Below are 26,326 nucleotides of genomic sequence, written 5' to 3' on the forward strand. Positions count from 1 at the left end.
GTAAACGGATGGAAATGATATCCTATAGGACACCAAAAACAAACAAACAATCAGTTATTCATATGCTGCTTGAGCTCAAGCTGCTTTACTACATTCTTTGTGAATACTAAGAAATGCTTTTGCTCAGCTAAATGACACTGACGAGCCCCTTTAATACTGGTTAATCCATCACAGCCTGTCATAGTACAGTGATCAAATAGCAACAAAAAAAAAGTAATTTACAAGCGGCACCCCCTACCCATAATGTTAATAATTGCCTATATTAATAGTTTAAACTGTAAATATACCACAAACTACGATCCCATATCATTTTCACGAAAATTACCAACAATCTTATGGTAAACTTTAACACACACAGAGCAGCATCATATACAACAAAAGAACAAAAAAATATTGAAACACCAAAATGTTCAACCAAACCGTACAGCACATCATTATTTACAGGAATCTATTATTTCCTGCTTGTGGGCTTAGTAGGAGCCTTTCTCAACCTTTCTTTCGCTTAATCACGCTGGATTTGTATGCATCAAGTAGAGCTCAAGTCTATTAATCAAAATCGCTTAAGAATCTGAGATGGCAGTGGTGCGAAAGATGAAACGCAATATAATGAAGGTTTGGACTACGAAAAAAAAATTCATAAAAACCTGCTTGCCCTGAATGAAATGCTTGAGATTGTAGGAATCCGTTACGGAATGGTGATGCTATAATGCACCTAAACCATTTTGTATTTGTCATTGTAAAATAACTCACTGACACAATTATCTCCACTTTTCTTTCTCCAGGCCTTCACAGAGAGGACTCAGTTCCTGCAGGGTCTTGGCCGAGCGCTCTCATGGGTACAACAACAAGAGAGCAAGGCCCTGATAGATGACCAGATTGCGCTCCTCCCGGAAGACCTGGCGAAAGAAGTGGCCGCGTGTCGTAGCATCCATAGCGGCCTTCGGGCCTACCAGAGGGAGCTGGCATCTCTCTGGGTTCAAGGTCGGGAGCTGGAGAGGGACGCGACGGACAAAGAGCGAGCAGAAACCCTGGCAAAACTCCAGGAACTGCAGGGGGTCTTTGAAACGGCCCTCCATAGAACCAGCCAGCGTGTTACAATCTTGGAAAAAGCCTTGACGTCCAGGAAGTACTTCCAGGTTGACCTAAACAAGACTTGTCACTGGCTCAGACAAGCGGAAGCCATCACCTTCCCCGAAATCAACCTCAGCGACATTGAGGACAGCTCGGAACTGCAAGAGCATCTGTCGACGTTTCAAAAGGTCCTGGAACAAGCGTCGGAGAACGAGAACCTCCTGCTGATCGTGCAGAGGATAGGCCAGGAGATCCTTCCCACTCTCAACGAGATCGACCATTGCTACCTGGACGAGCGGCTCAACGCCCTCCCCCAGCAGTACAACGGCATCCTGGCGCTCGCCAAAGACAAAAAAGACAGGGTCCAGCAAGTAATCCTCGACAGGAAGGAATTCAGCACTTTTTTTGAGGTGACTCAAAGCTCCGTGGAGAGACTTCAGGAGCAGTTTGACAATCTGGAGAAGAAGACTATCAGTGCAAGTGAAGAGGAGCTCGTTTGCTTAATGAATGACTATCGCAAAATAGATGAAAGTTTAGCACTGATTAGCAGTGCAGTAAGAGAAGTGCATTGTAAAAATGAGGGCTTTCTCAGTTTGGGCCACACTTACAGAGCTGAGGAGACATGTCAGCTGGTCCATCTTCACACTACGTTGAAAAGTAAAACTAATGAGACACTTAAACAATTGGATGAGGCCTTGAAAACACTCGTGGAACATAACACACTACTGAACAGCTTTGACCAGGAACTTAAGTCCGCCAAAGACGACCTGGTCACACTCAAGTCGGACAAAGAAATAGATGTTATAGATAAAATTGCATCTCTTTATGCCTTACTTGAATGTCTAGATGGTATTTGCTCACAGGCCAAAGAATGTTGCCAGCAAACCGACAATCTGGGCTTGAGGTTTGACCCCGCTGCCTTGCAGAAAATGACAGCCAGGCATGAATCGGTGCAGTCTTTGCACTCAGATGTGAAACGCTGTATTGAAGAAAGCCAAAATGATGTCGCACAATACGAAGACTTCACAAGGGAGATGGAGAAGATGTCAGAATGGCTGACAACTGTTAAAGACATGCTGAAGGAACCACTGACCTTAACAGAAACCAAAGTTGAGAAGGTGCAGGAGAAAATGCGGAAAGCGAGAATCATGGAAGAGGAGGTGGAGAGCAGATTGAGGATAACGGATGCATTGTTTAGTCGAGAGGAGCAAAGATTTCGCAGTGGAAAGGAAACTGTTCCAATCCACGTAGAGGAGAAACTGAAGGATCTGAGGACACGGGGAGCTCATGTCCAAAAGGAAATTAGACACAAACAGGTAAGTCAAGGCCATTTAATATTATTTGTATTGTAAGAATTTACAACACAAGTTATCACAAAGCACTTTGCATATGGAGCAGGTATAGAAGCACGATCCTCACACATTTAGAAACCAACTCAACCACCAATCTTCTGCATAACGTAGGTGACTCTGGGTCGAGCTCTCATTCTGGTCCAGAAGCATCAGTCATCACTGCAGGCCATGCAGAAATGTCTGGATTGTGCAGCTGATTTCCTCCAGCATACAAGCGAAGGCGTGGAACTCGAGCACCACGCAGACTGGGTACAGAACCTGGAAGAAATCAACGCCCAGGACAAGAATTTGTCAGCTTTCGTAGAGGAGATGATGACCATGGAGCCCCCTGTGGACACACATGTGATGAGCGAACTCAGAGGAGAAGTTGAAGCCTCGCAACTGCGGGGGACAGAAATCAGACAGCAAATGGAGGCCTACGGAGAAGTTCATGAAAGGTGTTGATCTATCCATCATCCCACTTTCTATAGCACTCGTCCTCATTAGGGTCACGGGTGAGCTCGAGCCTATCCCAGCTCATTCATTTACTACAAATAATGTATCTTTGTTCAGCTATCTCTGCCAGTGATGTGTACAGTAGTGGCAGACAGAACAATTAAATGCTCTTCCACTAGATGGCAGAAGGTACAATTGACCTGTGTATCCACCTGTTGCCATTCATACAAAAATGTAGATAATAAAAATGTCATATTTTATAATGTCAGTATGTACATTTATGCCAGGTTCTTTTTTTTTTTGTTATTATTTTTTATTTTTTTAGATGTGCCTCTCTCTGGGCCTCCTTCCAACACGAGAGAGAGAGGTTGGTGGAACAGATGAACGCCATGGCGAGCAAGATGGCCGCGTTTGCCACGGCGAAAGCTGACAGTCTCCAGCAGGCGGAAGACAAGTGTGACAAATACAAGGTGGGAGACGCACATATTAAAGATATTAAGTGTTGCTTCCCACACTTTGAAAGAAACCCACTTAGAAGCTGTTGTTTCCTTGCCGCAGTCTCTGGTGACTCACGCCGACCAGCAGGAGTTCGCCATCAACGCACTGAAGGAGAAGGCGGCCGAGTTAGAGCAGCTCCTCACCGATTCCGTTGTGGCCATCGTCAATCGTGCGCTCTCGACTCTATGGCAACGCTGGAGCAGGCTCCGTGGTGTGGCAAGATCCCAGGAGAGGGCACTGGAGGACACTGCGCGGGAATGGAGAAACCTATCAGAGAAGGTAAGGGGGATATACTGTAGCTGGACCAAGACCTTAAACTGTGATACTGAAGCTATTCGTTAGCCTGTATATCGTTTCCCATTATGTGTTAGCATTAGCAACACAAGGTTATGTAGTTGTTTTAAATTCCTTTGGTTTTGTGTTTAGTTTGACAGTAAACCTAAACTAGGAGTGGCAGTAAACAGTTTGAGGCCTCTTTTTTTAAACTTTTTTTTGCCATCTGCCATACTGCGGCTTGTTGTGCAATGAGTTGAGTTCAACTCATAACAGTGCTCATACCTCAAGTTTTTGCTCGCAAGTCAAAAAAATAATAATTGGCTGAACGACTCCTCATACCCTGAAAAACAGGTCCCCTCTTTAAGTCTTGTGTTCCACAAATTAAATAGTTTTTTGTTCATATGGTATATTCCCTTGTTTTTCCATGTTTTCATGTAGTAATTGTGGTGACTTTCCCACAGCAATGACAAAACGTTTAACCCGTAAACCATTCTAGAAACCCTTGTCCCACTTTGCAACTTTGCAGCTGACAAGCACTGCTAAACCTGCTCCTCTTCCTACTGATTTGGGTCAAACAACTCCAAAACCAGTGATGTAACTCCAGGCTCCGGGCCAGTTGTTTCACCCTCCGGGCCACAACTCGTATCATGCAGCCTCTACCCGCTATTTTGAGCATGAACACATCAGCTGTCAAGAATTCCCACAAAGCACTACGCCTAAAAGGGAAATGAGGTCAAAATGAGGGGACGGCTACTTCCTGACATGTGGCACTTTCCTGTTGTACCTCTATTTTCAATCGGCGCTTTGTTTTAATGGCCATGATGTAATTCCATGAACTAGAGTCCAGCCGTCTTCTGTCTGGCTTTCATATAGAAAAAATTAACATGTGGGCTTTGTTATTAGTGAAATTCATGTAAAATACTGCACCTCATTTGCACATGCAAAAGCTGTTACTCAGGATAGACTCAGGATAGATCATCTCAAAATTAAAAAACAAGTAATTATAAAATGCAGTTTTTAAATGACTATTAAGGGGGGGGAATTCCAAACCTATCTGACCCTATGTGAAAAAGTAATTGCCCGCTAAACCTAATAACTGATTCTGCCACTCTTGGCAGTAATAACTGAAATCAAGCATTTGTGATGAGTCACTTTTCTTTGCAGAATTGTTTTCACAGTCATGTTGGAGGGTTTTTGAGCATGAACTACTCATATAAAGTCATATTATAGCATCTCAATTACTTGTTCACATCAGCGCAGATAGGATTTTTTTCCCTTGAGTAAGATTAAAATTGACTTGTTGATCCTTTAAGTGTGATATATATGCTCAAAAAAAAATTGGAAGCAAGTACTTTTACTATACTCACAGGATACATGCTCTTAATTCGCATAACCATGACAGTCTGGAGATTATATGAATTCTATATTACGTTAGGCATAAATTTGTTATACCTGGTCCTCAGATGGAAAAGGCGCGCTCCATCTCAGCAGACCTCCACAGCCGCATCCCAGACAGCACTGTGGAGAAGGCGGCCACCAGGGCGGCCCTCCAGAGCCTCCTAGAGTACCATGACTCCTTTGTCCTGGAGGTGGAGAGGGAGCAGTCCATCCTGGCTCTGCTGGGGCAGCATGTCCTGGGCCTCAGAGGTGATGAAGAGGAGGAAGAAGAGTTGCAGAGGAAGACAGAGATTGGCCACCAGGAAACACGGTGCCTGCATGAGATCAAAAGTATGCAGGAACAGTATGACAGGTGGGTGATGCTGTATAATGTTGTATTTATTGGTATCCTAGTGGTATACACTGGATTCATGTGTTTGTTTAGTCCAGGTCTGCCAAACACATTTTTTACAAGGCCAAATTGTTCCCAATTCTTGGGTTTAAATGGTCTCCGGCACTATTCAATGAAAAGCATGAATGATCTTTGTGTACTTTTTTCAATAAATGGGAGAGAAATGGCAATATAGCAAGTTGCAATAAACAGTTAAATGTGAGAAATTTTGCTGCATGACTTGAATGTAGCGTCGTCTGTTGAAGAAATTGTAGTCAAATTTGAAATCCTATCATGACGGATTGAATTCATTTAAGTCAGACTAGACTAGTAGTTAGCATCACTGGTATTTATATTAGGTATAAAAAATAATTTGATTTGACTTGAAAATGTTTTACCCTCTTTTGTCTTCTCAAGTCTTGTGTCCCAGGTTCAGGCCAGCAGAATGCAGGTGCAACAGGAGTTGAGCGAGAGAGAGGAGGTGGAGAGGGAGCTGGTCTTGGTCAAAGGTTGGATTCAAGACACTCGAGGCTTGCTCCTGAGCCCCACCGCCGACCTGGACACTCTGTTACAAGAGCTGGAGGTGCTTATAAATACCAACTCATGCACACATATCCGCAGGAACCAAAGTGTGCCACTCAAATTTCTGCATTCCCGCAGACGGCACACTGTGGGGTCATCAGCAGACGTCAGAGCGTGGAGCGCATGACGGAGATGCAACAGTCCAAGTACCAGGACCTGCAGGCGGGTCTGCCCTCGGAGCTCAGCATGCAGCTGGCGGAGGTGACGCTGGCTCTAAGCTCCGCCGAAGATCAGGTGAACACCTGTACCAGCAGCACTGAGCCACTTGTAACATAACATAAGTCACGCATTTCACACAAATGTAAAAACCTTATCAAGAGTAAAACACAATGAAGCACTAACAATGTCAACATGTATCTGATGCTTGAATCTCACTGCCTTTAATACGAGTCCACTTCCATCACAAATTAATGTGTACATTATTCTTCTTCTGTTCTTACCAAAAGTTAATCCCGAGTGTCTTTGTGCCGTGTGCTCCAGGTCCAGGCCAGAGAACGAGAGGTGCAGCAGACACGGGACGTGAAAGAGGACTTCAGCTGCAGACTGAAGGACATCGAGGCCAAGCTGAAGACCATCGCGTTGAGATTTGAAATCAAGGGCGCCAGTCTGGAGGAGGCTAAAGAGGAGAACAGGGTAAACAACCTGACTGATTGAATAATTAGCAAGCAATTAACCCCTGTTAAATTAGCTATCCATTGAGCAGATGTTACGTTAATGAGTGTCAAAAGGTTGAAATGACACAAAGTGGATTCTGCCCTCAACTGCATATTCGCGGTTCAATATTCACAAATTCACCTATTTCAGTTGGGGTTTTTTTCTGCATAACCTATCCCCAGCTGCAGCATGTGCAGTTTTTGTGCTTTCTCGACAATGGCCTAAGATCCCACAAGATGACGTCAAAGTTCTGTTCAAATAGGAAAGTAGGACTGTACAGTATTTGGTGTCAAGGAAGTACTGTATGTTGAAGTGATACATCGCCACTGAAAGAGCTACGTTTAGCCTGGGTTATTTGTGGAAGTTACGGAGGGTCTTCGCCACATTTGCATGTCCAAGGACAATTCCAGTGTATTTTGTTCGGAAATGTGAATTGCGACCAGGCAGGCATTCACTGTATTCCAGTTTCACCTAATAAATCCCGTTTCCTCCTCAGATTCTCCGTGAGGACTGTGAGTGTTGCGCTCACACCTTGGCCGAGCTGGGGTCGGCTCTGCAGGAGTTCGGCGAGCAGAACCCTCTGCTGTCCAAGCAACTGGGTGACGTAGTGACCAAAATGGCCGAAGCACAGCGTCACGCCACACAGCAGGTCCAGGACAGAAGCAACAGGCTAAAGAAGGTCGGTGCTCGAAGCTTGATGCCACGACACTGCAACAGCTTCTTTCCTCTAGCCATTACCTTCATAAACAGTTGACATAATTTCATAACGACATGTTGCCATTTTGCACATGCCATTATTACTGTATTCATCATTGTGCGTCATTTGCACAATTCTGTTGTTCATTTTACTATTGCACACATTATATTGCTTCATGGGTCCCACAAGATGGCGACAAAGCACTTAAAAGGAAGCACATCATAAAGCCCCAACACCATGCATCTAGCATGTACACAATCATGAACCCATGTTACATAACGTAAACCACTCTAATTGTATTATTCAAAACAAACAAAAAAAAACTTCATGAGGCTCATCAATAATATTACTGGAGTTGGCATACTAGCCTAAATTACACACAAGCAAAACCTGATGTGACATCACACATGGGCAAGGGTGTCAAGTCATTAATCTCACTTTTTGGCATTTACACGCAATAATAGGTGTTAGGGAATGCAGGCAACTTGTATTGTGCCTACAAGTGCTGTGTGTAGACTACACGGGTTATTAGTGGCTGCAGAAGAGAAACAGAAACACTTTCGCTTTCACTTTTGCACAAGGTGCATTCAAAGACCGCCAACAAAACAGTCATCAGTGAGTTAAACCAAATGACAACACCAAGTAATACTAGTGGTCTGAGCACAAATACAGCAAAAAAACAAGTCCTTCAGAATAAGGGAATTCACGAATGCCGAAATACAAATTGCAGGGGTTCACTTTAATACAAGACTCCAACCGCAGTAATCCCCATGCATTTTGGGGCTCAATTTGTTTTGTGTGTTTTAACTTACATGGCTAGTGAAGATGATTCTTATTCTGATGTCTTATTTTGAATTAATCCTACGTTCTCCCTGTGTTGTCTTTATAACCCTGAGCAGGCAGAGAAGCAAATGGCGGAATATCAAAGGGTGAAGGAATTCATTTTGTGTTGGACCGAAAAAGCAGAGACTCTGCTCTCTGGTAACATCGTCTGGAGTCCAATATCACAACTACAAGAGCAAATTCGAGCATATCAGGTGAGCCTTGACTATAACATGAATAATTGAAACCTCTAATCTCTTTGCCAAAACAAACAAAAGACTTCATCCTGTGTCAATATCATAATAAGGCACAAATGTGCAGCTAATTAGAGTCCCTTACTCTCGTTTCAAGCTGAATGACAGCCTGAATAAAGTGTTCGGTGCCTTTAATTAGCACCATTTGACAGCCCTAGAAGTCTCCTCCCTTTCGCTCATGTAATTTGCACTCTCGGGTCAATAGACGTTGTTGAGGGAGTGTCGCGGTCTCCATGGCGACCTGGAGGCCCTGGCAGAGCGGGAGGCGCAGTTGGGGGATGTGCTGACGACCAAAGGGTGGAGCCAGCAGGTGAAGCACCTCAGTAGACGCACGGAGGAGCTGCAGGTGGCGGTTAAGACTCGTCTGCAGAATCTGCAGGATGCTGTTAAGGTAAACGAATGGCCACCACCAGGCCGGCATGATCGTGATCGCTACCTCACTCACTCACTCACTCACTCTTAACTATTAAGAGGTCCTTTAAAACAGTGGTTCTCAAAGTGGATCGCGTGGGGGGTTCGTAAAACAATTTGCAAAAAAATACTATGTAATGTCATTTTCAAGTGGTACATACCTTCTTATGGGGAGCGGTGCACCAATAAATCAGTAAGTAAGACGGTGTGAAATGTTGCTGCATGCTTTGAATGGTGGAAAGTATCGCCATCTGGTGGACAGATCTAAAAAACATAAGCTCAATTATTCATTCATTCATCTTCCGTTCCACTTATCCTCACTAGGGTCATTCTGAATTAAAATCTAAAGGATTGCATACATTTTTTTTTAAGATAAATGCGGGATTTTAAAAAAATCAGTTTCAGTGCTTTTCAATAGGGACATTTTTCTGTCTCAAATGTGTCTGTTTTTTAGGGGATTTACAAGCTTTCAGGCTAATTTAAGGTACAGTGATGAAAATTCCAAGCATTTTTAAAGATGAATATTCTCTGGACAATCCATTCAACACATGCAAAACGGATTAACAGTAAACAACTTGATGTTAAAAAAATGTCACAAGGATCTCTTGCTTTTTGGCGAAATCACGGCATTCCCTCTACATGTCAACAGTGCCGCTACGTGGCGGATGCAGGTACCAGCATGATTGACTACATTAATTTGTTGAACCCTTTGGCAGTGAGTCGTGTTCCACAAATCTGATATCCACAGAAGTGACTGTTTACATTTGCTTGTGGCATGTTTGGATTGTCGTGTGTGCCTCAAGCCACATTTGAGCCACGGTTACACATTTTGCTTGACAAGCATTTACAATTAGCAATCAAGTATTCTTCAAATGCAATCGATTATAAATAATTAATAATTAATACTCGTCTCAATAAAATGGAATTTTGTGGAAAACTATTTTAATACAGTAATTCAATTGAAAAGCGGCCATTGGACCCAGCTTCAAGGTTCCCATCCAAGTGGTAACATTTTTTTCTCATGCTCGCTGAACAGCTCTTTGAGCGTAAAATGGCATTTGTGAATATGTCCATGCCCTCAGACAAGAAAATATTCCATTGATGCGCATCATTCAGTCTATACAGGTTGCCAGTTGACCTAATTTTGGGGGGCCTGGCATAATGTTTTTCAACTGAGAAACCTGGCTGATTAAGCAAGCACTGCCCCCCATGCAGGCTTCTATGGTAGACAGGGTCAATCTGGACACATCAAACCACATGATCCCGTTTCCATTTTCTCCATTTTATGATCTGTAGAAAACAGAAGGCTCTCTCCCCCGTTAGCCTCACTGTTAAGTGGTTGTCTTAGGGCTGTGCAGCTGTTACAGTCCCGCCATTTTCTTCCAACAATGAAATCGCAAGCAACTCAATGGTTTCATTTACAGTATAGCTTTAATTTGAGGGATATTCGATAAACCTTTTTTTAGGCTGATAACCAGAATTACGATACAGACTACTGATACCACTGGTACTTCTGGTACATACACACATGATGATTCTCCGATGTGTCAAACCGTCGCAGTGTAGCGGCAACTACTGGCAAGGAGGATTTACTCAATGTCAGATTTTATTTTTTGCCTTAAGTATCATAGGCTGGTATTGGCAGCCTTCACGAGTGCTTCATACTTTGAAATAAGACCGGTTTCAACCTGATACCGACACCTGGTATCAGTACTCATCCATCTATATTTCATTTATAGTAAAAAAAAAAAAAACACAACACAACCAGTAGGTTATCGTTTACGTCCACATCGCAGTGACTTCCTATATGTTTCCTCAGGACTTGTTGCGTCTGGAGGCCGAGGTGAAGAGCCTCCACGCCGCTGTGGACCAGATCCAAGTCACCCTGGCCTCCCCCGACCTCAACAGGCTCAGTCTGAGAGAGCAGCTCACACAGAGACAAGTAAGGACAAAACACCACAACATACGTGTGACTTACCGTTTAAATACACAAATCCGACTCCTCTCCCTCAGCGTTTGTTGGCCGAGATGGACGGCTTCAAGCGGCAGGTGGCGGCAGTGCAGCAGTGTCAGAGCGCCCTCCGGCTTCCAGAGGAGGTGGTGGCCGCTCTGGTCGTCTGTCGCACAGCACAAAGCCTGCAGCAGGAAACCACCCAGCTGCAGCACACCACCATCCAGCAGTGCAACATCCTGCAGGTATAGGGCACTCAGTGTCCATGTAGCATCTGTATTTTTAGTTTATAAAAAACAAACAAAAAAAAAAGTCATTTAGTGGGTTTAAGATGTAACCCAAATTTGTACGTAAGTCAGAGTGCAGTGTAGTCTATTGGTGAACTACGCTAACCAAGCATAATTACAGTAAATATTTGTTCTCCATCCCATTCATTTTCATACAACCATGCTAACAAACCATCCATTAAGAATAGTTCATGTATATTTACAAGCGTCCTTGCATCCTGTGAAAAATGCTATGTACAATCCTGGGCTTATTTACCTTTAGGCGCATTGTGGTGAAGATTACGCATTAGAGGAAGGGTCCTTGGAGACTGTGGAGAAGACAAACAACTCGAGTCTCAAAGACTAATGAACACCATTTCTATGTCATGTCTTCTCTAGGAGGCCGTGGTGCAGTATGAGCAGTATGAGCTGGAGGTGAAGAACCTGCAGAGGTTAATAGAAGAAGCCCATCGTATCATTCAGGATCGGCCCGTCTGCACCAGCAACATTCAGGAACTCCAGGCACAAATACACCACCATGAGGTAAAACCATGACTTTATGTGTTATGCGAGGTGTAATACGTGTTTTGGGAATGCGGGACGTCGTCGGAGCACCTGGAGAAAACCCACACAAGCTCGAGAAGAGCATGCAAAATCCATGATATTGAAAAGCAGAGTTTATACAACTGGGCAAGATTTCTTCTTAAGATGAATCAGGGTTGTGATGTTTTCAAATCAGAGCATCCTCAAAAAGAAGAAAAACAGGAAGTGGATTTCCTGCACTGTTCTATTTCAGCATACGGTTACAGGAAATAGTGCCACACTTGCACTAGCTATCTTTACAAAGATATTATAATGATTTGAATTAAAAAGAAGAATTTTGGTAAGGATGGTGGATGAGTGGTTATTTACTTATTTATTTATATTTAGGGGGCACTACACAGTGAGTTTTGTGTCGTGTTGTTCTGAACCCCTAAAATAGAAAACATTTCACGAGGATAGACACACTTGCAAACAATTGTAAGCATGTTAAAGCCCCCAAAAGACCATTCATTCGTCAGCACTGTGCAGAGCTCTGGCACTAATGATTAAATACTGTAGAATAATTATACAATAATACTCTTGACTTCCATTGAGATGAAATGTTCATATATTGTCTCTTCAAATTAAGTAGTGAAAAAAGTAATGCTGTGTGTGCCATTATAAAGCCGGCCCGCACATATTTCTACTTTATCTGCAGACTCCAATTCGTGGCAGTCTTTGAGATGCTTTGTTTCACTTGCGGTATTCGAGCCCAACTTTGTGCACTTGGAAAATGATGCGGCAGTTTGATCCCCCGCTGCGGGGACTCAAAACGCCAGGCAGGGAAGCAGAGAAACGGATCCGATTCTTGGAAGCGTGTGATTATATTTGATGTTATTTTCAGCCTTTTGCCTGCCTGGCTTGCTTGCGAGCGAACTCTCTGCATCACTGCGGCGCGCTGATGTTTGCGGTTGGCCTCTTAAGCCGAGCGCCTCGCATCTACTGCTGGCCTAGTTAGTCACGTGACCTGATTATACGTGCATTGACCATCTGCGGCGCTCAGGGTCGAGGAGGAAGAGGAGGAGGGGTGTGCCGCCGTTCACGCTCTCATACCACAGTTGAAATCTGACACCATCGTTGTCACTCCTCCAAAACGCTCCTCGCCTGTTCCCTTTTGTTAGAAGGAATCTGCCCCGAGGATTGGCGGAGGAGGGAAAATAGGGGGAGGCAGGCGGTGACATCACTTCCTGTTTTTCCCTGCACTTTTTTGAAAGGTCTGAGGAATATTTAACACAATCTCTTTCTCTCTCTCTCTCTCTCTCTCGCTCTCTCTCTCTCGCCGTCTCTCAACCAAACCTCCTTCCTGTTGGCCCGACCGCGGCTCTGAGTCATCTGCCTGTTCTCTGCTCTGATTGGCTCAGCGATACAGAGGCGAGAGTGAGGCAGAGCTTTTCTCTTTCTATACGAACGCTCCAAAAAAAAAAAAAAAAAAAAAAGCCAGCGGTTGGGAAGGGAGGAGATATGCTCCGTTTGCTCCTCACAGACCGGCGTCTCATTCAGCATGCCAGCGCAGCCTTGCTAAGCAGGAACTAGTGATCCACCCTCTCCTGACCCCCCGCGGTGGGTGGCTTCTCTGTCCCGCTGGGTATGTTGTGACAGGAGCTGGCCCAGAAGATCCGCGGCTACCAGGAGCAGATCGCCTCGCTCCACTCCAAGTGCAAGATGCTGACGGTGAAGGCGAAGCACGCCACCATGCTGCTGACGGTCAGCGAGGCGGATGGCCTCTCGGACGAGCTGAGCGACGACGACGTGCCCGGCGTCGGAGGAGCCGGCGACAAGCAGCTTCCTGCGCACCCCTCTGTTGTCATGGTGAGTGGCCGAGCCCCCACACACATTTTGGGTGCGTGTGTGTGTGTGTGTGTGTGTGTGTGTGTGTGTGTGATGGCATCATATACAATACAACCTTAATTTCAAAAAGGTCAGTTGTTCTTTAAAAGTAAACCTACAGTATGTGACAAAATTCTTACCACCGTATTTGTTTCACCAAACTTGAACCTTATTCACTGTTTTACTGTTTCAAAATGGTCTGCTTTGAAAACGCTCGGCAAAACGACAAATTCAGTCAGGGCTTAACTTCATTCAAACTCCAAACTTAACTTTGTTTTTAAGAACTTTATATCTGTCGTATCCATAGTGAAATCTTGCAAGAAATGTTCTCCCCCAATGGAATAGTTATCCAGATGAAATGAGCTTTTAAAAGAAAATATTGTTTTTCTATTTTCTGAAAGCAAAGAATCCTCTAACTTATATACTATGATAAAAATGTTTTGAGAAAAATTTACTTTTCTCTCCCAATTAACAATGGGACAGCCATCTTTATGAGTTCTTTAAAAAAAATAACGAAATTATTGTGTCATTGTTTTTGAAAGCACTTTTAAAATAAATAATATAATCAAGCATGTTTTAAATAAACATGATTACATCAAATTATATTTGTTTAGACATTACAAAAATAAAAAGTGAATGACAGCAAGTCTTTGTCTTTGGACTTTTATTTTGAGTAAATACAAAATATAATTATTATATATTATTATTGTATTTATCAATACATATCGTTGAATTATTTTCCTTTTGTCTTTAATGGGCATGAAATAAAAATGGACTATGTATTGTGATTCATTCTAATATATATTATAGTTATGTATCATGTGTTTTATTCTAATATACAATACTGTTATTCATCGTGTACAGTATTATTATTATTATATATTTAGCGAATCTACTGTAGTACAGAAACTCGAGTCATACTTCAAGTTGAGATTTTCTTGCTATATTCTGTGTGTCTGTGTGTGTGTGTGTGTGTGGGTGTGTACACTTTTTGTTTGTTTGATTCATTAGCCTGCTGTGTTTGCACTTCACATACTGCCGTCTACTAGTCACATTCCGTGGCCTCGTCTTCGTGATCATCATCTACTTTGTTGACCTAGTGACTGTGCAGCTGAGAACAAAACTTTGCATGCCGATGTCCTCCATTGCGCCGCATTGCGTCATAAAACCCGGGAAAGCGTCCCGCGTATTTTAACAAGGCCCCGGGTGAGTTTAGCCAAGTTGTGAACTGCCAAAAAGCAGCACAGTTGGGCCTTGGCTTGCGTTTCAGCTCTGCCTCGCTACTCATGCATGCATGCAGACAGGCAAGCTGCAAGACAACTGGGCCACTTCTAGGACAGCTGATGCCACTCATACGCTCTCTAGACATGGCACGCTTTGGTGGCCGTTACATTCAATGTTAAAACTGCAGTGTTTCTCTTTTTTTTTTTATGCTTGCTGCAACGTCAATGAAAGCACTTGAAACGTCTTTGGGATTTATGTTAATAACAAACTACACTATATGTATAATTTGCAGCATTCTCACAATGGCCACCGCTTTCCTTTCACTTTATCCATTTTATTTGTAATTCAGAAGTCACGTGGTCTTATATTGGATCTCATAAAAAAACACTGGTTTAGAGGACATTTGAACATTACAAACCAAATTGTCAATTGAGGGATGAGGCTGACAGCATATGACAACAGGAAATGTACGCGATCGAATGAGATCCACTACAAGAGCTCCAGTGATGTGTGTGTCTTGGGTGCTGTTGGGCAGCAACACGACAGAATGGATTGTGATTGCTCCCCGTGCAATTATGTATTAAACAATGTGCCCGCTACAACCTGCTCAACCTGCACTCCCACTTTGATTTTTTAAAGCCTATGCTCGCACTTCCTTTCCTTTTTCTGTTGTCTCGCGCTTTTCATTCAGCCTTTTCCCGTCCTATGTTTCCCCCCTACCCCACCCCCCTCCTGCTTCTTTTGGTGCGGCGGTGTGGTGTGGTCAGATGACAGCAGGCCGCTGCCACACACTCCTTTCCCCTGTGACCGAGGAGTCAGGGGAGGAGGGCACCAACAGCGAGGTCTCCTCTCCCCCTGCCTGCCGCTCCCCCTCCCCTGGGGCTAACGCTGACGCTCCTTTTAATCAGGTACTGCCAACCTGCACCCGGAAACCCCCGCCCCTTCCCTTTTGGTAACCTTCTGAGCCCTGCTTGGCCTGCCAGCTCTTTACATCATCACCCTGCCACTGTATTTATTTACGCCAATTTACCATGAGAAATTCAACATTTTAACCCCGGAAATAAATATTATAATTGCCTTTTATTATATTTAACCCACATCACACGACTTTATTGCCATATAGCGAGGCATATGAGGTCCATTTTGATTGAAGTTTTGTCCTATCAACGGCTACACAAGCCACCCAAAAACGTCAGCATACAAAACATGATTTGTGATTTGGAGAAATTAGGTATGAAATTATACAAAATTACAAAAATTCTTGCAGCAAAGTACTAAAAAATGTATTATATTTTACAATGGAATTATAAAACAGATGTTAGGAGTGGGGTTTATTATTTTTGTAAAATATATGAAACGTAAAAAAAAAAAAGAAAAAAAAGCTTTTTCAAGTAGTAAAGAAAAAGTGGGTATCCTGCTAATTAAATTGTATTACTCTTTGTAAAAATCCTACTATACACCAATTGTAATGTTCCATAATTTCAAAACAAAGAGTTTACATTAGGGCATATTTGTCCCATAAAATTAATTCCTTGAAAATTGTCTATTTAGTACGTTACAGTGAATTAGTATTACTACAAATCTTACTAGATAGCAATCTTCTCATTATATCATTTCAGTGCAGCTACAGGACTAGAGTGATTTAAGTTCTTAAAACAATTAGAATAAAAAAACGTTAAAACATTAGGTAACCAAAACAATTTCTCAATTTGTTTTTAGTTTCCAAGGATTGAATTGTAATTTTCGACTACAAAATTAGTTTTTGTACAAAATCCCTCGAATTCCTGCTCATTATGTCTTAAAAGATGTGCACCAAGTTAATAAGCGAGTGGATAGTTGTTACTTGTAAACAATTGATTGCATATCTAAATGGCGTGCTTGGATTGGGAGCCTTACTTCCTTAGATACCAGCTCTACTCCCTCTTATTCTTGTCATCGACAATGTCGACACCAATGAAGTGCTAACAAAAAGCGTTTGTTTGCCAGATTTGGATTTGCTGCGCCAACCTTTGCCTTTACTCTGTATTTGTTAAGATGCAGTAGGATTGCAAGAGTGGAATAGCAGCGTATAGTTGTTCTTATGCTTCATAAAGAATGAATTTTCTGTTATTGTGAGCTGTATTTCTGTTGCAAAATGACTGCAACCTTTAAACACCGTCGGCAAACTCAAACGTGCTGCATTCGAAAAGTAGAGAAACATGAGCGCAAACTAGCCTCATGAGACCTTGGTCAGATGCTACTCGAGTGATCACAACACCAGTGCTGCAAGATCTGATTAACTTGTGCTAAGGCTAGAACATTACTGCTTATTAGTTGGGATATACACTTTAAATCGGACGGGCAAAGCAAAAAAGTATATTTGTTGCATTAATCTTGCAATTTCCCCCCCTAAAATTGCTTATTAAGAATTATTTTATAATTTTTTTTTTCATGTATTTGCCTCCCAAAATAATTTTACGCTCCCCACATGTTTACCGTGTCCTCATGTAACAGGGTCGAGGTGGTCTAAGTCGAGCAGCACTCCAGGAGCTATACGACCCGTCTATGGAGACCAGCACCGCCAACCTGGATGACCTGCAGAGATCCTGGGAAACGCTCAAGAACGTGGTACGGTTAAATCGACCTGCTTTGAAACAGAACGGCACGCATCGTCCTTATCCTCTTGTCGTGCCCCAGATAAGCGAGAAGCAGAAGAGTCTATACGAAGCGCTGGAGCGACAGCAGCACTACCAGGAGTCCCTGCAGTCCGTTTCCATCAAGATGGAGTCCATCGAGGCAGCGCTCGGCGAAGGCCCGGAGCCCGGCAAGACCCCCGAGAGCCAAATGGCGACGCATCAGGTGAGAGACGACAGCTTCACAAGCCACTCAAATGGAGAATTCAACTCCCTGTAAAGTGAAAATACATTTTTATTCAAAATTTGACACAATACAGAGTGTTGTTAACAACCCTGCCAAATGTGAATGATACACAAATCGACAAGTATATTTGTAAATGATACTAAAATCGTATATCGTAAGTATATAAAATGAGGCTTTAAAATTGTGAAAAATCCAGCTTTTCTTTCCGCTCTCAAATGCTGTGGGGTGTGTATGCTCTATGCGCTGATGAACCCCACTCCAACTCCCAATCATAATGACAAATCTACCACCTGGAGAATATGTACACCTACTTCATCTAGCATCTTATCCCTACACATAACTATATGTTTGAGCCGTGAAAACACGGTCGCCATTGTTGTTGCTTTGTTCCTTGTTAGGGAAAGGAAAGGAAAAACGGCTCCCGGAAATGGCCCAAAAATGCAAAGGAAACTCCACCCTGTGCTGTCCTAGCCAATAGCAGCTGTAGCGACACCCCGACTTGGAGGTGAACTGCAGTAGATTTTCAAAACTGCGCACGTGGGTTGCGCTCGAGTATAAAGGCAAACTGCGCTGCGGTATAGCCGCAGTGACGTCAACGCGGTCGCCACCCGCGCGAGTATAAAGAAGCCTTTAGACTGAACATTGCTTCTCTCGCTCTTCTTATCGATGCTTGATTTTGTTCTCTGTTAAACTTCTTGCACGTTCCTCCTCTCGCCCAGGCTCTGATGGACGAGATCCTGATGCTGCAAGATGAGACCGGCGAGCTGCAGACGTGCTTCTCGGAGGAGCTGGCGGACGGAGACGGCAACGGCGAGCCCGCCGATCAGCTGGCTCTGCATTCCACCCTCACTGTGCTGGGGGAGAGAATGGCCACCATCCGGATGAAGGCCTCCGGCAAACGGCAGCTTTTGGAGGTGAACTGCTCAATCATAATACAATTGTAAATATCTTATAAATATTAAATCGGCTGCATTCTGAAAAAAATCTAATATTAAAATTCCCCAACATATTCAAACGAATTTTATAACTGGTTTCACAAAGCATATTGAACATTAATTAAATTAAATTATTTAATGTGTGCACCGCCTGTAACACGACACACGCTTTTCTTTTAGCCTTCTTTTTTTTTTTGTGCCACTCACCTATTTTCGACCGACCGATGCTCACGTGGATCGTTTATATCTGGCAGGAGAAGCTCAGCGAGCAACTAGAGGAGCAGCGTCAAGAACAGGCACTGCAGCGGTACCACAGCGAGGCCGAGGAGCTGGACCACTGGCTGCTCAGCACCCGCGCCACCCTCAGCTCGGCGCTTCACCTCCAAAACGAAGACCTCGACATGGAGGAGCAGCTCATTGACTGCCAGGTGACGCGACGTACTGGCATTGCATTTCGGCCTGGAGATGATGAGCCATGATGGTCTCCGTAGTTGCTTAGCTGAGAAAGTTCCCCTTTTTGGTGTTATTCATTCTGTATAACATTTGGACACAAAGGTATTGAGACATCCCTTAGCAATTCCAAACATAGATTATGAATGGTGCTAGAACAGAGGTGGGCATGGCACATATGGCTCAGACCGAACATTAACAGTCCAGTAATAAAAAAGAAATTGGTTAATTAAAATTCTGCGTTCATCATATATTCATCTAATTAAATAATTGGTTTATTGTAAATGATACAATAAAAAATATTAGTACAATATACTATTTTGCATTTTTACATTTATTTTAATAAATAATTGGTTCATTATAATTAAATAAATTATGAATAATGACAATTTTAAAATGAAAATGAAATATTAATTTATGACATAAAACAGCATATAGTATTTTACACCTTTTGATACACTTTAACTTGCGTTTAACCAATAATGCTCTGGCTCATCTGTCCAGTTAAAAAAATAAAAATAATTCAAATGTAGCCCTTTGATCAACAGTCCTGTAATATCTGTTCCATTGATTTTGCCTTTTTTTCCTTTAAAATTGTTGAAGTAAAATGTATATATTTGTATCTGTTTAAATTTATGAATTGTAAATAACTAAATAAAAATTCTATATTTTAATATGTAGTTGATCAATTAAGTATAAGTAATTGAACATGATAATTATTTTTTAGTATTAAAATTAACATATTTCCCACAAACATAGATAGATAAATAGATAGATAGATTTTTTTTTTTATTTTTTTTTTACCTCATCTATGAATGCCTGAGCTGTCCAATTTAAAAATAAAATGTGGCCCTTGAGCACAAAGGTGCCGACCCTTGTGCCTAACCCCCCTACTGCCCTTCTCAATAGCCATTTTGGACAATCGTGTTTTTCCAGCTTTGTGGTTTGTTCTGATACAATTTCCTTTCCTGTTGATCTAATGGTGTGATGAAAATTACTGTTATTAGTGCCAGAAGCTGCTGAATTCCTCTTTAAAAATTAGGTACTAATGGGTTTGTACTTAAAATGACATCATTTTAGTTGAAATAGAAATGAGTTCAAAGTAGTTTTATCTCCATATATGGTCGCACAGCCACCTAACATTCCTTTACAGTCCCTGCTCTTCCTGTTTCTATGGTAACATATCATAACAAGAGCTAATATTAAACCAGCTAATGTTAAGGTGACAACATTGGCCCTGTAACACACCGTAATTGTCCTTTCCGCCGTAATAATGAAACGTGTGCACGTGTTTGTTTTAGTCTGGCGAGGTTAAATAAGCTGATTATAGATCATCTCGCATATGGCTCCTGTCCACCCCACTGTGTAGATCCTCATCTCCCGGGGGGTGAACCTTAGCTAAAACCAAATACATAGATTATTGTTATCAACACATACCAGCATGTGCAAGGTTAACTACACTTTAATTAGATATCAGCTTGAGAAAGAAATACAGTAGTGTATTTTAGATTAGAGAGTGACGATACACATAAAATGGTCTTACATCTCTTTTTGCATCTCATTTTAGTATGTGGTTGTTAATCCACTAACCAGACATTCAGTCTGGTCTTTAAATAAATTGTGAGTAACTGGAGCCACATTTTATTGTTTTCTGTCACTCTACTTGTTGTGAGTTGTTTTTTTAAATGAAAATGAAGCTTCGTTCCTCTGGTTTGTTTGGTGAAAAGAAAAGAATGCACATTTTACAATTTGATTTGTTATTGATTTGTAATTGTCGCGATACTCTCCGTCTTTTCGCAGAGTGGCAGAAATAAAAGGAGAACAGTTGAATTGGAGACACTTTGTGTTGTCTGGGAATATTAGAATCACAGCCAAGAGCCCTTAAAAACGATGCTCACACACTACGCTTTGTTTCATTGTGACACATCCTCACAGTATGAACATGGGGAGGGCGCTTGTATTTTGCTCTTAGTAATATTGTGCTGTAGGTTAAGGAATTAAAACCTAAACGGGTTGTTCAAGAAAAACATTTATTTTGTTTATTGTGCAGAACATGCTGCTCGAGATCGAGCAGAAGGTGTCGTATCTGTCCGAGCTGTCGGTGCACAGCAAGAGCTTGCTCCTGGAGGGCCGGGCCGAGACCAAAGGCGAGGCGGAGCAGCTCACCCTCAAACTGCACTCCCTGAAGGACAGTCTGATAGAGCTGCAGCAGATGCTGCAGGACAAACAGGTGGACATACAGGTGAGGGAACGCTGTGTTTTTAGGTTTTTCCATGAAATGTGCACATCTTCAGTTATTTTTCTGTCCTCACCCTCTATTCTGCCTTTTCTAATGCACAGCGCGTCGTATTGAACAGTAGCATCAATAGTCGCATTGTGCTAACATAGCGGGCCACGGTTCCTCGTGAAGGTTTTCCATTGTGGGACAACAAGAGCTTGTGTGCCTTATGAAGGACCTCTCAAACAAAGGGATGCTAAGTCATGCTAAAGCTAAACATCGTAGAATGCCTTCACTTTTGACTAATCTAGTAATTAGATGTTTTTTCACAACAGGGGTGGGCTCATTAAATTTCCATCCATCCATCGATTTTCTGAGCCGCTTCTCCTCACTCGGGTCGCGGGCGTGCTGGAGCCTATCCCAGCTGTCATCGGGCGGGGTACACCCCGAACTGGTTGCCAGCCAATCGCAAGGCACATACAAACAAACAACCATTCGCACTTACATTCACACCTACGGGCTATTTAGAGTTGTCAATTAACCTACCATGCATGTTTTTGGGATGTGGGAGGAAACTGGAGTGCCTGGAGAAAACCGACGCAGGCACGGGAAGAACACGCAAACTCCACACAGGCAGGGCCGGGGATTGAACCCCGGTCCTCAGAACTGTGAGGCAGATGCTCTAACCAGCCGTCTCATTAAATTTTTTGCAGAAAAAAAAGAAAATAGCTTATTCATTCTCATTTTTAATTGCATTTATGATTTTAGTTAATGAATTATTTTATAAAATATCTAAAAATATCTTGTTTTTTTTCCCCAGGGTTCATTGCAGGAGCAGGACGACAGCGAGCCGGACTCGTCTCTTTCGCAGAGCCCAAACGTGCAGGATTGGCTCTCCCAGGCCCGTTCATCGCGCACGCAGCAGCATCACGACAACCTGCTCCGACAGAGGGTAAGGGGATGCTGGACTTTATGTTTACATGTGACCTGGGCTAGCGATAGTCTGTTTTGGCTCTAATTTTATCCTAAATAAACCGGGACCGAGCCGTGTCGAGAACAGGGTGTAATTGACGCCCACCCACAATGTTTATGGTTACTAATAATACCAGTAATAGACCACAAACTATGATCCCAAAACACATGGCAAAAAGTATGTTGCCTTCGCAACCCGTGAAATTTTAAATTGTCAACCAATAACAAGACTGCAACAGAGCAAAAACGTACGGTATGCGACATCTGTAACAGGCTAAATTTAGCTCCTCCCCAACATACGAAGATCTTTGAACAGTCAAGATGTATCATTTCATACTTCCTAAACACCAATTACTACTTTCCTATTAGCCAGGGCTTCTGATATAACATTGAACCACAATATAATGGGGGAACCGCTGCATACCCTTTTTTTTGTTTTTTTTTTTTGGTCAAGGGATCAATGAAGCTATGATTTACCACCACTTGGCTATTGGAATGCATGAGAATACGTTGTGGTTGTCTATGCCCATGCGTGTCTAATTTTCTAATATTTATAGGAGCTTCAGCAGCATGTAGCAGAGCAGAGGAGGCTGCTAAAGTCAGTGGCCAGCGTTGGGGAAGACTTACTCAGTCAACAGTGCACAACAAATGGGGATAGGTACTTTCTCACCTTTTTTTTTTTTTTAACCGTAAATATTATTAATATGATTTGGCAATTTTGTGAGATCCTTTTTCTCCTCCCTTCTGCAGTGAGGTGTCTCTTCCTGTGGGGGTGTTGCTGGAGACAGAGAGCTGGTCTCACGGGGACCACTTGAGACAACGTTGGGAGAACTTGAACAAAGATCAGAGCACTAAGCTGCAGCTCTCGCTCAACACACTGGAACACGATCAGTTCAGCCCAGTACGATCTCCTTGTATTACATGAACATCCATGTTATTTAATCTGCACGAGTCAACTCTTAACGCTCCCCGTGTGCGCAGATCATCCACCGGTCGCGTCTGACCAGTCCCAGCATGGTGTTCAGAGGTGAGTCCGGCAGCCAGGACTCTCGCTCTCCCGCAGCTTTATTTGAAGCCTGCAGCCAAGCTCTAGAAAGAATCACTGAAGAGGTAAAACAATCACTTCTAAAGCGCTTGTAACTGCGTCTTGCTTCACCGTGTAAATACTCTTTTTGCTCCTCTTGCAGCCAGAAAGCGGTGACAAAAAGATGGCGTTCTCTTCAGGTGGGATGGAGCTCCAACAGAATCTGTACGCCGCAGTGTCGGCCGCCTCCACCTGGTTGGACGCCGCTGAGAACGAGATGCTCTCGGGCCCCGTGCTGCTGTCCGAAGACACTGAGACCCAGCTCACACATCTGGAGGTGAGACAGAGGACAAATGGCTCACAAGGATGCTTGCAATGTATTAAAATGCTTGAATGTGATGATTTTACAAGGTTAGTGCTTACATTTTTAATCAGTTGCTTCAAATGAATTAACAACTCGCCTACTTGCTATAACCAGGTCACGTTTTAGGCAATAAAGAATACCCTCCAACCAAAATTGTATCTCAAATAAAGGCAAAATATGCTTGTTTGTCTCCCAAAATATTTCTTCTTACAAGGCGGTTTTTGCGTAAGAGCATTTCCTTGCTTTTTTTCCTTGCTTGCTTTTCCTTACTTATATGAAAACATTTCACAAAGTAAATTTTCCTGTTCCATTGGCAAATAATTTTGCTTAATTTATTAGATTATTTTATCAATTATATTCTTCATTTCATTACTTTTTTTAAGCCCAGTGCTGGCAGTATTTTAATAGATCCAACAACATATGGACATAAATCTTTACATAAATTTATTTATTTTTTTTCTTGATTAGCTTTTCAGTCTTTTAACTTTTTTTTGCGGGGGGGGGGTTAGTATGTAGCTAATCCCATTGCTTATCGTAAAATAAATGAATAGGAAGTTACTGCAGTAGTTAGTTTTAACAAAAGCTGTGAAAATTGTTCTCTGCAACTTTGTAGAAGGGTGAGGGAAAAAATTGACAAAAAATGCCCAAAGGATTTGATTTTCACCTTTAGCCTCTTTTACACCCGCTGTTTCAAAATAATTTTGTTCTTGTAGTTCCTAGAATTAAAGGGTTTTATTTAGATATGCTCAGGGCTGCAATCAGCCCTGATAAGTTAGCCCATAACTAAATGCAGTCATGTTTAGCACAGTGTACTGGTGGTTAGCTTGTCTGACTCTTGAGTCGAGAGGTTCTGGGTTCGAATCTCAACTCGGGCCCTCCTGTATGGAGTTGGTATATTTTACTTCAGTGTGTTGTCTAGAGATGTGAAAGTCAGTGTGAACGGTTTGCCTACATGTGCTCTGCAATTGGCTGGAAACCAATCCAGGGTTTATGTTGCCTCTCACCCCGAAGTCAGCTGGGATAGGCTCCAGCTATCCCTATATCCTAATGAAAACAAGCAGTAGATAATATGGATGTCCTCCGTTCATCCGCACAGTGCACTAATAAAGATCTGAAGGAGATGAGCAGAGAGGTCAATCAGTGCAGAGACCTGCTGGGTGGAGGTGCGGGCAGGTTGTGCGGAGGGGAGGAGCGAGCCTTGATGAAGGACACCCTGGAGGGTCTGCAGGAGCGGATGGGGCTGCTGGACTCCACCCTTGAACAGCAATGCCACACCATGAGGGACAGACTCCAGGAGCACTTAAACTTCCAGGTACCATGCTCATAATGAACTCCTGATTCTAACAGTGTGTGTTTTAATTTTAACACCGCTTGCTCTCTTTGGGCCAGAATGAACTCCGAATGCTGTTCACCACTTTGAGCGAGAGTAAACACCTGCTGCTACAGAAGATGGCCGCGATAGTGGACAGGCCCGCGGCCAAGCAGATCGAGGTTCGAGGCCAATGCACACACACACAAATTATTTTAACGTGCTAGTAGAGCTGGAAACTCTTAAGCCACAGCATTAGCAATTATTTAACAATTTTTATATCAACTATAAATAGAAAAAAAAACATTTAATAACTTACATAAAAATCTTAAATATATGTATACAATTGGTTATTATAACATACCAATTATGTGATTAAATAAATGAATTTAAGAAAAATCAATAAAATATGAATACATTTTAATGAACAAATTACAGTTATTCAAATATTACTGCACTCTTTATAAAGTATATGCTCCTTGGGGCCGGATTAAAGAAAGAAGTTTGCTGAATGGGGTCGGGTAGCCATGCTTTGCCCCTGCCCCGCCCGCCCTATATTGTTGCTATGAATGACATGGCTCTCTTTTGCAGACATTATCAGAGGTGGAGGACAGTCTGAAGGAGTTAGAGCAGAGAGTGACCGAGCTGAAGACCAAAGATGAAGGGTTACAATCTGACCGACTCACCCACCAGGAACTCCTCAAACTACAGGTTAAGGAAAAAAAACAAAAAAGATACCGAATTCCTTCAGTTCTCTCATGGAATTGGTGACATGGTGGACATTTGTCATGCAGGACGCATACGAAGAGCTGCTGCTGATGGTGGGCTCCAGACGCAGCGGCCTCAACCGAGCCCTGTCGGTCAAGGCTCAGTACGAAGCGGCCCTCCGAGACCTCACAGACCTGGTGGACACGGCCCAGGACAAGATGGCCGCAGACCAGAAAATGACAGTTGCCTCAGTTGTTGAGGTCCAAATGTTACTGGACAAACACAAAGTGAGGTGTCATTCTTTTCACCGAACAACGCCTAAATGACAGGACTCTTGATAATGCGAATTCTCCGTTGGACTGGAGTAAAGAACATACTCAGTTTGACCTCCATGTTGTCAATGTTTCCTCTTTTCCCCATCAGGAGTTCTTCCAGAGTCTTGAATGTCACATGATCCTCACTCAGACCTTCTACGGCAAAGTGTCTGGTTTGGTGGCACCGCGGGAAAGCCAAGTCCTAGAGGAGACCATGTCTTCAGCTGACAGTGTCCTCAAACAGGCCCACAGGAGAGGGATGGAACTGGAGAGCATACTGGAGGTGAGAATAAGCAACGGCTTCAACAGCTCGATATTTAATTAACGAAATGAGAGTAAGCAAATGTTGATGAGCTTGTCTCTCTGTCAGTCATGGAGCAGGCTTATGGAAGACTACCAGGCTCTGTGTAGACAGCTGGAGTCTGTCGAGTGCAGCGTTCCCACGGTGGGCCTGGTGGAAGAGACCGAGGAGAGACTCTTTGAGAGGATCAATCTCTACCAGG

At 42.9% G+C, this 26,326-nt stretch overlaps 1 protein-coding gene and 1 long non-coding RNA gene across 13 annotated transcripts in view; one reads left to right on the top strand and one right to left on the bottom strand.

The window, feature by feature from the left end:
• syne1a (spectrin repeat containing, nuclear envelope 1a) overlaps positions 1-26,326 on the top strand; it is a 139,239-nt gene that overhangs the window by 84,216 nt on the left and 28,697 nt on the right. For 11 of the 12 annotated variants that reach the window (XM_061754107.1, XM_061754112.1, XM_061754108.1 and 8 more), the window contains 32 exons: positions 783-2,387; positions 2,535-2,860; positions 3,184-3,328; positions 3,417-3,635; positions 5,096-5,382; positions 5,818-5,983; positions 6,061-6,216; positions 6,463-6,615; positions 7,133-7,315; positions 8,233-8,370; positions 8,615-8,800; positions 10,640-10,762; positions 10,834-11,016; positions 11,437-11,580; positions 13,219-13,428; positions 15,438-15,578; positions 17,164-17,277; positions 17,347-17,508; positions 18,249-18,443; positions 18,719-18,892; positions 20,965-21,156; positions 21,953-22,084; positions 22,662-22,762; positions 22,855-23,005; positions 23,086-23,214; positions 23,292-23,465; positions 24,589-24,804; positions 24,882-24,983; positions 25,393-25,512; positions 25,596-25,796; positions 25,933-26,106; positions 26,194-26,325. In XM_061754107.1, coding sequence (XP_061610091.1) covers positions 783-2,387; positions 2,535-2,860; positions 3,184-3,328; positions 3,417-3,635; positions 5,096-5,382; positions 5,818-5,983; positions 6,061-6,216; positions 6,463-6,615; positions 7,133-7,315; positions 8,233-8,370; positions 8,615-8,800; positions 10,640-10,762; positions 10,834-11,016; positions 11,437-11,580; positions 13,219-13,428; positions 15,438-15,578; positions 17,164-17,277; positions 17,347-17,508; positions 18,249-18,443; positions 18,719-18,892; positions 20,965-21,156; positions 21,953-22,084; positions 22,662-22,762; positions 22,855-23,005; positions 23,086-23,214; positions 23,292-23,465; positions 24,589-24,804; positions 24,882-24,983; positions 25,393-25,512; positions 25,596-25,796; positions 25,933-26,106; positions 26,194-26,325 — 6,834 coding nt within the window. The remainder of the gene's footprint in view (positions 1-782; positions 2,388-2,534; positions 2,861-3,183; positions 3,329-3,416; positions 3,636-5,095; positions 5,383-5,817; positions 5,984-6,060; positions 6,217-6,462; positions 6,616-7,132; positions 7,316-8,232; positions 8,371-8,614; positions 8,801-10,639; positions 10,763-10,833; positions 11,017-11,436; positions 11,581-13,218; positions 13,429-15,437; positions 15,579-17,163; positions 17,278-17,346; positions 17,509-18,248; positions 18,444-18,718; positions 18,893-20,964; positions 21,157-21,952; positions 22,085-22,661; positions 22,763-22,854; positions 23,006-23,085; positions 23,215-23,291; positions 23,466-24,588; positions 24,805-24,881; positions 24,984-25,392; positions 25,513-25,595; positions 25,797-25,932; positions 26,107-26,193; position 26,326) is intronic. The other variant, XM_061754110.1, reaches the window with a different exon arrangement.
• Positions 6,110-11,455, bottom strand: LOC133468327 (uncharacterized). Its single transcript, XR_009785461.1, has 5 exons — positions 11,315-11,455; positions 10,799-11,045; positions 8,982-9,084; positions 6,423-6,598; positions 6,110-6,246 (listed from the first exon to the last, which is right to left on the bottom strand). It is a non-coding gene; the product is annotated as an uncharacterized LOC133468327 (long non-coding RNA).

This window comes from Phyllopteryx taeniolatus, chromosome 18 (assembly GCF_024500385.1).
Source record: "Phyllopteryx taeniolatus isolate TA_2022b chromosome 18, UOR_Ptae_1.2, whole genome shotgun sequence".
NCBI classification, from domain to species: domain Eukaryota; kingdom Metazoa; phylum Chordata; class Actinopteri; order Syngnathiformes; family Syngnathidae; genus Phyllopteryx; species Phyllopteryx taeniolatus.